General features: G+C 38.4%; 1 protein-coding gene across 1 annotated transcript; it reads left to right on the forward strand.

Annotated features, from left to right (window-relative positions):
• Window positions 1–5,325: 5,325 nt before the first annotated feature.
• On the forward strand, window positions 5,326–6,440 carry LOC146311295 (uncharacterized). The gene is made up of 3 exons (XM_084742996.1): window positions 5,326–5,531; window positions 5,884–6,120; window positions 6,282–6,440. Exons 1-3 carry the CDS (start codon window positions 5,376–5,378, stop codon window positions 6,438–6,440), a joined length of 552 nt encoding a protein of 183 aa, XP_084599122.1. The 5' UTR covers window positions 5,326–5,375.
• The last annotated feature ends 5,086 nt before the right edge of the window (window positions 6,441–11,526 follow it).

Consider the following 11,526-nt stretch of genomic DNA (forward strand, 5'->3'; position numbering starts at 1 on the left):
ATCTTTAATCTCGTCTTCACCCTGAGAGTGAGAGAAAAGATGAGCTGAAGTGTCTGAAAACCTTAACAGTTTTATAGAGCACTGTAGAGGTAGAGGGAGGGGTTTCACACAGGTGACACACTGTCACATGTCTGCATGTTTGCACATCTCCACGTGTCTGTGACTCATTTTAATACAGAAGAAAAAAAAAACTTAATTAGGTCTTTCATAAACGGACGGTCCAACCTGACTGAATGAAGCAGTGGTCTGAGGAGTGTTATTAATGCTCATGCAGCTAAACTGGCAGCAGTCGGTTGATGAAGAGCTGCATGAAGGGAGCAGGTTGGGTCGCATTGATCAGACCACAGAAACACTAATAAACTTATCAGATTTTTGTTGTTATTATTATTATTAGTGTTATTGATCAAATTAATACTAATGGACACTTTTAAAAACAAAGTTAGAAAGTAGTTCAGTCACACCTCTCCTCCTATCAGGACACAGTCAGGTTGTGTTGGTTTGTAAGTAGATCTTATAAAACACTATCACACAATATTCATGTAATCCACTGGGAAACTGGGATAAACAAACAGTTTGAACGGCTGTATTCATGCAAAACATGCACGACACAAAGCAAACACCATAGAAAGCACGTTAGCCACGTCCAGACACAGTTTTCTCTTTTGTTCCACACAGGATATAATCAAACATCTAAATGTGGTTCCTGAACTGAATCTGCTCAATTTTTTAATGGCTTTTATTAAATGTGTGAAAATGTTTCACTGAAAATGTATATATTTTTACGTATTTATGTATTTGATAATGATTAACATCAAATTATCGACATTTTCTGTGTTAAATCATGTTCTGTGCAGTATATATTTCTCTACTGTCAGTCATCAATGTGAAAAAGTATTATTATATAATCGTAATACTATTAGTATTACTATTAGTAGTATATATTTTGACTATAATTTGTGTGTAATTATCCACATTTACCTATATATCTGTCCATATATGTAAATATCTCCATATATCTGTATAAGTGAAACGTGTATATAGTGTATATTGTCTTTGACAAATTTAGTACTTTATATTGTATATTTCTTAATTCTTTTATATATGTATGTATTTTTCTATTTTATCTTCATTTTGCAAGTATTCTACTGTCACTCAGCCCTTCTTTCTACCTGTTCTTGTTGAGCTGCTGTAACGTGAATTTCCCCGGTGTGGGATCAATAAAGTTTATCTTATCTTATTTATTAAAGAGCAAAATAACAATCAGGAGACATTATTACAGATGTTTCCTCTTGTTTTCTCACCCTTATCCCACCTATATAACCCATATAAACATCAGGTTTACAAAAGAATTAACAGAGAAGAAGAAATCAATAAAATAAATCACACAATTTTGACTGGGGTAGGAGGAAAAGAAAAGAAGAGTCTCCCATCAAAGAATTTATTCACATCTATGATGCTGGAATCACAGACTTTTTTTTCTTAAAAAATGACAAAAAACCCACTGACCAACTGTCAGAATAGTATATTGTTAATAACCAACTGATATCCAGCTGCACTCTGAATCTTGAGCTGAGTGAAAATAATTTATTGATTGTGTTTTCAGTCAGATGGGAAAAACATCTTGTCAAAAGGTTCCTGTTGCCCTGCAGATGTTTGTGTTAGTTTAATGGCTTCTTGTATGTTTTTTTCATTTACAAAATTTAAATTGTTGCTTGTTTTACCTGCGGTCAAATTCAGGGCAAACACAAAGAATTACACTGGGATGGAAAAACAACCTTTCGTTACTCTACAGGACCATATATGTTTATTCCATGCAAAGATGTCACTGTAATACACAGTTGAAATCTGTTATTATTTAGGCTGCTTAATGAACACATGAATGAATCGATCCATCCATCTTTTATCCAAAATGGGATCACGGAGGTAACAGTTCCAGCGGGGGAACCCAGACTTCCCTCTCCCTGGCTACAATCTCCCAGCCAAATCAGCATCTCCCGCCCCTGTTATTCACAGCCTGCAAGCCAAGTCCACCGCAGCAGCTGCAGCGACCATCAGCAGGCCTGAGGATGGTTTTGGGGAGGAAGAGGGAGGGATTTTATTTCCTGTGGTGTTCAAATGGTTCTAAATAAAAAAAACAAAATGTTAAAATTGAGTGTGATTTATTTTTTACAGTACAAAATTACATTATTAGTTATTACAGAGAGAGTAAATTGCAGATGGTTCAAACGGTACCCAACCTTCGTCCCTTCACACACAGTCCCCTCGTGGCGATGGTACTGAGGATTATAGCAACACACACCCTGACTCCTCTCTGAGATCATTCACAGTCACACACACAGTCAACACACTTCTCTGATGTAGAATTTCACTCTACATGACAAAGACAGCAACAGACCAAAGTCCCCAAGGTCGTCATGGAAACACTAAAACTTAGACGTGTAGCAAACCTTTGCTACCATTAAACCTTTATCAGACCTTTAATTTGAAAGGGATCGGTGCTGAGTTCATTGGTAATGATAATGAGCTGCATCTTTTTTATGAACTACATGTTGTTTATGTTGTTCTTCTTCTACTTTTGCTGCTACTGTCGTCCGAAGCACACACACATCTCCACAATCACAAAACACCTTCAGTTATGTTCAGTCTTTTCCCCACACAGGAGAGTGGATTAGTAAAGAGTACTTTGAACAGATTTTCTACCAGAAATTAAGTGTAAATAATGGAGTTAAAAGTTTATACGAAAAGTGCTAACTAAATTAAGTCTTAATGGTTATTTACAATATTCTAATTTCTGCTTTTTCTGTATAACAGACTGCTGCTATGGACTCAGTTCTGATCATAGACTCTGGAGGAGCAATGGAATTGTTTATAAAACAAGAAAAAACATTGTTAAATCAATATTTTGTGTGAAATTATTGATTTTTGGTGACGTGTTATTAAGTTCTGCTAGAATCTCTCCTCTTCATCAAAGTTTATTTGTCCTCTCTGCTGTTGTTTCTCAGGCTGATGTCACTTTGACCACAGCCGAAACAAACAATCATTTGAATTCTACAAATATGTAATTGTTCCACTCACATGCAGAACAAGAAAAAGAACAACAAAGCAAACTGTGTAGAAATGAGCACTAAATACACATCCTCAGAGCAACAGGAACTCATGACAGGATGCTTCACCCTGTACTGAGGCAGACATTACAATATCTCTATCTATCTATCTATCTATCTATCTATCTATCTATCTATCTATCTATCTATCTATCTATCTATCTATCTATCTAGCTGGACAACAAGTAAACTGACAAAACTGAAGAAGACAAACATAAAGTAAATACTGAAGAGAACATGGTATGGACCATGAAAAACTGTTTCCAGATGTGTCAGCTGTAGAGCCACAGCAAGAAGGAAACATGGAGATGAATGAGGACGGAGACGTCAGCATCAATATTCCTAATATTAACATTAATATTCTGAGTTATCTTTTCTAAATCAATAAAATCCTGCATCACCCTGTCAGGGTTTATTTCTCTATAGTGACCCACTCGCTCTGCATCATCCCTCACGTAGTGAGCAGTGCAGCAGAATGGATGAGTAGGTGAATGTTAATAGAAATATGAACAACAGTATACTAGTTGCTATAAATACAATTTAAATACAAGGTGCAAATCTTTATGTATATGACTTAAAAACTACAATCTATAAATCTATAAAATAAATATCTATAAATCCGGCGTCACAACTGACCTTGTTGGTTATTTATAAAATGCTACAAATAAAGTTTTTTTGTCTGAACTTTCTCTAAACTGTAAGTGCAACTGTCACAGCTGCTTCAGAGAACATCACGACTCAACTACATATTTGCAACAGGTCGTAACTCACCCAGAACATTTCATTCAACCTTCAGAACCTGGTTTTTGTGTCAGTAAATTGACCAACGCCACCAAAATGAACAGCTGATTTGTCACCTTGTGAGCCGTGCTGTTCATAATCTTCAGATGTTTTTTCAACTCTGCAAATGTTTCTTAGATACAAGTTTTACTTGTTTTATTGTCTCACAGGCCGGATCATGACACTAGAAGGGTGTCGATGGTGTGGGAGTGTAAACTAAAGGCTGAAGAAAAGAGTCATGGATGGATGTTCAAAACAATAAATAACAAATATCATATTCATTTTCTAGCCTTTTCTTTATCTGTGTTTTGATGAGTTATGGTACAAGAGAGGACAGTGATCTGAGCTGCACTGTAAAGAAAATCTTCATTAAGCTGCCCCAAGTCAGCCTAAATAATAATAGATTTCAACTGTGACATTTCTGCACAAAATAAACACATATGGGCCTGTAGAGTAAAGACAAGTTTTATTTTTCCATCACAGTGTAATTCTTTGTTTGCGTTGAATTTGACCACAGGTAAAACAAGCAACAATTTGAATTTTGCAAATAGAAAAAAACACACAAAAAGCCATTAAACCAACTGTACAAATATTCACCATAAACACACATCTGCAGGGCAACATTTACCTTCTGACATGATGTTTTTCCCGTCTGACTGAAAACACAATCAGTAAATTATTTTCATTGAGCTCAAGAATCAGAGTGCAGTCAGAGCTGCAACAGTTTGATCAATCGGTTGGTTATTAACAATATTTTGACAATTGATCAGTGAGTTTGATTCAGAAAAAACAAACATAAAATTTCAGAGCTCTCCAAAATCATTTTCTGGTAAAATTGAAAAAATGAGAAGAAACATCTGTAATAATATCTGCTGATTTGTTATGCCACTCTCAAATAAATAAGATAAGAAAAACTTTATTGATCCCACACCGGGGAAATTCACAAGTTACAGCAGCTCAACAGGAACAGGTAGAAAGAAGGGCTGAGTGACAGTAGAATACACAACCTGACTGTGTCCTGATAGGAGGAGAGGTGTGACTGAACTACTTTCTAACTTTTTTTTTAAAAGTGTCCATTAGTATTAATTTGATCAATAACACTAATAATAATAATAACAACAAAAATCTGATAAGTTTATTAGTGTTTCTGTGGTCTGATCAATGCGACCCAACCTGCTCCCTTCATGCAGCTCTTCATCAACCGACTGCTGCCAGTTTAGCTGCATGAGCATTAATAACACTCCTCAGACCACTGCTTCATTCAGTCAGGTTGGACCGTCCGTTTATGAAAGACCTAATTAAGTTTTTTTTTCTTCTGTATTAAAATGAGTCACAGACTCGTGGAGATGTGCAAACATGCAGACATGTGACAGTGTGTCACCTGTGTGAAGCCCCTCCCTCTACCTCTACAGCTCTCTATAAAACTGTTAAGGTTTTCAGACACTTCAGCTCATCTTTTCTCTCACTCTCAGGGTGAAGACGAGATTGAAGATGAAGCTTGCGGTGTTTGTGTTCCTGCTGGTCATCGTACCATTCCAGGCCAAAGCCGACGCCGATCCCAGAGTCGGCAAAGGCCTGGAGGTGAGCGAGGATCGTGGCCTTGATCGTAAAGAAGATGTAAGTTCCGACCCAGATGCCCATGTTCAGGTGAGCTGGATGAAATCTTACAGAAGTCTGCAGCAGCCCGCTCTTTACAGAAACTCTGACTGCTTCATGTTATTAATGTATAATATGAAGAGCAGCGGTTCCAGCACAGAGCCCTGGGGAACCCCACAAGTTACCTTCAATAATAGTTATTTGAATTCAGATGGACGGAGACAGAAGACAGAAAGACAGACAGACAGACAGACAGACAGCAGCAGGTTATAGAGAGGTGAAGAGTACAGCAGCACACTGCAGGAAGTGTATCTAAAAAACTGTGTGAGTGAGTGAAGGAAAATGTAATGGTCCAATCAGCTAATGTTAACATGTATACGTTTAACTGTTTCTCTGGTAACAGTTGGTGGAGGGAGAGAAGAGAGAAGACACACAGACAGCAGTCGATGATGGACAAAGTGAAGAGACAGCATTATATGATGGACGAAGTGAAGAGACAGCAGAATATGATGCAAGAAGGGGAGGGCGGAGAGGAAGACGGAGCAGAGTGCGCCGGAGGAGGAGGGGGAGGAGAGTGAGGCGGAGGAGAAGGAGGGGGAGGAGAGTGAGGAGAAGGAGAAGGAGAAGGAGGGGGAGGAGAGTGAGGAGGAGGAGAAGGAGGGGGAGGAGAGTGAGGCGGAGGAGAAGGAGAAGGAGGGGGAGGAGAGTGAGGAGGAGGAGAAGGAGGAGGAGGAGAGTGAGGCGGAGGAGAAGGAGAAGGAGGGGGAGGAGAGTGAGGAGGAGGAGAAGGAGATGGAGGAGAGTGAGGTGGAGGAGAAGGAGCAGAAGGAGAGGAAGACGGAGCAGATGGCGGCGGAGGAGGAGAAGGCTGAGGAGGTGGCGGAGGAGAAGAGCACGGGCGAGAAGACGGTGGCGGCAGAAGATGGCGCGGAGACGGAAAATGAAAAGACAGATACGTAATTTGAAGCGGCGCAGGATAAGTCTGACAAGGAAGATCATAAGGCTGAGAAGGCAGATCCAACGACTGAGGAGGAGGAGGAGCAGGGGTTGGATAAGGAGAAAGATCAAGAATTTGAAATCACGGAGGAATCTGCTGAAAAGTTACAGGCGAAGTACAACACGGCAGATAAGACGTCTGAAACGGAAGCTTTATCCCCAGAGATGGAGGAGACGTGGGAGTCGTTGGAGACGTAGGAGTCGTTGGAGACGTAGGAGTCGTTGGAGACGTAGGAGATATAGGCGACGAAGGAGAAATAGGAGATATAGGAGACGTCGGTATTATTGACCTTAAAGGGACAGTTCACCCCAAAATCAAAAAGACATATTTTCTCCTGGTCTCTAGTGCTGTTTATCCATCCAGATAGTTTTGGTTTAAGTTGCAGAATTTTGAGATATCGTCTGTAGAGATTTTTGTCTTCTCTTCAATATAATGTAACTACATGATACTTGGATCGTGGTGCTCAAAGAGGCAAAAAATACTTTTGAAAAACTTTAATGTCCCTTTCCAAAAATCATGGCCCAGACACTCAAGGTAGTCTACAGACCAGAAGTTCTGGTTGATTTCACTGCAGAAAGAAAGTAGTTCCTACATGAAACTGCTCACAACAAGGTCTGTGGATTATTTTGAGTAATCAGGTCATGATTTTTGGAAACAGACTCTGGTTTTGAATGTTTCAAATGTAAGTTTTTGGCTCATGTTCCCTTTATATTGGAGAGACAGCAGACATCTCTATAGTCAAAATCTACAAAATTTGCACGCCACAGTAAAAAAGTCTAGATGGATAAACAGCAGTATTTTGGGGTGAAATGTCCCTTTAATTCACCATATTGACATGGCAGATATTTTCTCTGACGTCACTCTCAGAAGCTCAGATGTCACACTGCTGTGTTCCAGGTTACAAGTCATACGTTTCTGACTTACAGCCTGGAACACAGCAGGGCGGCGTTTGAGTTTCCCACCCTGAGCGTGATGTCAGAGGAAAATGGCCGCCGTGTGAATACGGTGAATGTCAGAACAGGTCTACAACCAGATTCTATTAACCCACGAGGAGAGAAATCTTCATCCAGCCAAATCAGCATCTCCCGCCCCTGTTATTCACAGCCTGCAAGCCAAGTCCACCGCAGCAGCTGCAGCGACCATCAGCAGGCCTGAGGATGGTTTTGGGGAGGAAGAGGGAGGGATTTTATTTCCCGTGGTGTTCAAATGGTTCTAAATAAAAAAAACAAAATGTTGAAATTGCGCATGATTTGTTGTTTTTTCATATAATCATATTCATTAATTTCATAGAGAGTAAAATACTTAAAAAAGATACAGTAAAGATACAGTTAGCGACCGAATTCCAGGTTCCAGTATCAGTTCCGGTTCAAACGTGAACAGTACCCAACCCTGGTCACCACACACACAGCTCTCCTCTTGGCGTTACAGACACACAGACTCTTTCTGTCTGAGAGCATTCACACTCAAACCCCTAACACACTTCAATGAAGCAGGTCAGGAAAATACACTTCATAACCAGAGAACATAGATCAGGTTCTAAAGCAGGACCCTCCATATCCTGTCAGGTGATGTTGTGCTGCAGATTCACAAACTATTTTTCAGTAAACTGAGTACAAACCAGCTGCAGTTCCAAGACCTCAAGCAGCAGATCATAGATCATACTTTTAAACTAGTGTTCATTATATGTTTCATTCTACTTTATCTGTCAGTTTATAGAAGAATAACAATTAAATGACAAATATTCAATCACTCTGTTAATAAATAGCATGCTGGCAGTCCTGCAGTTGTATCCTGTTATTGAATAAAGTGTTTGCTATTTGTTGTATTAATAATATAAATGTACATCTGTCCTCTGTGTCAAGAGAGAAAACATATATTCAGTAAAATTCTAACTAACTAAATAAAAAAATAAATCAACTTTAATAGGCTGTTTATTTTACTCTAAAATAAATAACTCTGTTACGACTGTTTCTGTGTTCAAAGAAGAATGGAAGAAAACATGGAAACACTCCCATCTAGTCTACAATAACAGCAACTACAGGAGACAACACAAATCAAAGATATATTCTGTAAAAAAGAAATTTTATCTGCCTGCATATACTGTTAAATAAATTGACATGATTAATTATTTTGCTTTAAAAAAAACAGAAGGTTGTTCCCCTACAGATGAACTTGTATGAGTTTTGTAACTATTTTGAAACCCACTATTTTCAGTGACTTGTGCTGCACCAAACAAAGCCAGATGGCACTGGTCCTGTAGTACTGAAAGCACTCACTCATTTCATAAGAAATCATGACCTGGTTACTTGGGACAATTCACACACGTTGTTGTGAGCAGTTTCATGTAGGAACTACTTTCTTTCTCCAGTAGAATCTGCCAGAGCTATTTTCTTTCCAATAGAAAGTGTCTGAAGTGAAATTTGTGTTTGGCAGCAGGCAGTTTCCTTTTAAAAGTCACCTTAATTTAGATGAAAAACAGTGAAAATATGTGACATTTAAAATGGCTTTAATTTTGAAATTCAGCATCAGAATGCCCTGATCTGAGAGGGAAAAAAGACACCCTGAGATGGTGTCCATCTGTGGTGAAATTTGCCTCAAATTTGCTTCAAATTTCATTAATTATTCACACAATTGAAATGACGAAGCCTTTGGTTTCTGAGGTTTCAACTTTGTCTGAAATATAATTTTGCAGGCAGTGGTCATAATTTTTGTTGTTAATTTAACATACTGTATCATTAATTAATTCATTTATTCATTCATTCACAGACTGACTGAATAAACAAATGTGAAATCGCGTTAACAGGAAGGTTGCTTTTATTTTGAAATCAGGGCTCTGACCGTAATACCTCGTACATACACGCACCACAAAACAAGTGTGGGGTCACTGTAGTTAGGCTGACCGTGTCTTTCAAAGTGGAGGCTGACTCGACTGCAGCAGCAGCCACCGCCACCAGAGGCAGCACTGAGCAGACCGGTGAGGAAGACTCTAGGCGGAGAGCGAGGAAGAATCAGGCGCCATATTGGATTTTGCGCGGTTTGTTTTGGATCGAGTGGAACTCCTCGGGACTTTTCTTACCTGTAGACACAGCTAATATCAACGTGGATTCTGCCTGCAGACGGGTTCGTAGTTTCATTTAATTTATAACATTGTTTGAAAAGTACAACGGTTCCGAACCAGGGCTACTAAAACGATGAACCCACTGAACAAATCTGTCTTAATCTTGGAAAAAAATGTCCATCAGAGTCCAAGATGACGTCCTCAAATGTCTTATTTTGTCTAAACTCAAAGATATTCAGTTTACTGTCGGAGAGGAATAAAATATTCACATTTAAGAAGCAGAAATCAGAAACTTTGGACAGTTTTCTTAAAAAAAAGATCCAAACTTTTGAGTCGATTATCAAAATAGTTGTTGTTAATTAATTTAATAGTTGACAACTAAGTGATTTATCAACAAATCATTGCAGGTCTACATTGTTTGGAAAAGATCCTTTAATATAATTTTCAATGCAAACGTGAATATTTATGTAAAATGATCATTCCCTCTAATATTATAAATCAGTCACAATATCAGTAAAAATAATCACAGTAGTCACAGGTTATATTTCTTATATGCATATATACATGACAATGAAACACATCCAGAACTTAAAAACACAGAGAGCTCATATGATCAGTGTTTACAATACAAAATAACACAAGAATACAGTTGTTTATGGTATTGTGTTTTGTGTCATACCACACTGACTACAAATATCATGAAATATAAATATGTTATGAGTTAAAAAATATGACTGCAGACTGTTCAAACGTCTGGCCTCTGGGAGGCGCTACAGATCAGCAGACACAAAAACTGTCTGATGAAAAACAGTCCCTTTTGCAATTACTGTAACACTTATCTGCAAATGATGGAAATTCTACATTTATAGTTTAAATACATACTTGTCTTTACATTTAAATATCACCGTCACCGTCATATATAAATCCTGCACACTGTGTTATATACATGTATGCATACATATACTATACATATCCAATGTAAGCAAAAAATATCGCAAAGATTTTTTCCTATTTAATTTTATAACATGTAAAAAAAAAAGACTCAAAAGGATTAATAGCCAGAATAATTGATTGATTGTTTCTGGTGTTGCCATAATTTGTTTTGAGATATTGTTGCGTTGTGTTTTGGCAGCAGACTGTCAGGTGTTCATGTTATTGTGGCTTCACCTTCACGACCTTGTGAACTTGAGTAAGCCACGCCGAACACGACGTACATCACGTCCCATGGTGCTCCGGGGCTTTTGTTAATTCAGCAGGGAGGATGAATTCCTGCTGGTTTTACAGGCGTGGAAAATTGATATCTGCTGATTATCAGCCATCAGCGGCTTCAGTCAAGCCGTTCTGTGTGACTCTGTCTTCAGAAACACATCAGTTGAACTCCAAAGTAAACGTTAGACATTTTTCTCAGATTACAACATACACACACACACACACACACACACACACACACACACACACACACACACACAGCCAAGGAGTAGTTCTCTCCTTGTCTCTGGCAGCAGATCAGAAAGGAAACAGAGGTCTGGTTACTGGTTAACTCAGACGATGAAGCTCTTCTCACGTACGCACAACGAGCTGCTGACTGGAGTTTGGACCTCTGAGGCACAGAAACACACAACATACAGTACAGTCAGATGACCTGAAATATCCTCTAATTTCCTACTTTTTAAAAGTTATGGGAGAAGAAGAAGAGCTTTAGAACTGGAATTAACTTTTCTGTCTGTTTTACTTGGTGTTTGTCTCTGGTTGCAACAGCTCTCTTTCTCAATTAAATTAGTTGTTTGGTCCATAAACTGTGAGAAAGTGGTGAAAAATGTTGTCCTCAAATGTTTTGTTTTGTCCAAAATCCAAATAAATTTAGTTCACTTTCATAGAAGAGTAAAGAAAACTGAAAATATTCACATTTTAGAAGCTGAAAGCAGAGAATTCCGACATCTTTTTATTTAGAAAAATCACTCTAAATGATTAATTATTCATCAAAATAGGTG

This window comes from Lutjanus erythropterus, chromosome 18, assembly GCF_056507025.1.
Source record: "Lutjanus erythropterus isolate fLutEry1 chromosome 18, fLutEry1.hap2, whole genome shotgun sequence".
NCBI lineage: Eukaryota > Metazoa > Chordata > Actinopteri > Lutjaniformes > Lutjanidae > Lutjanus > Lutjanus erythropterus.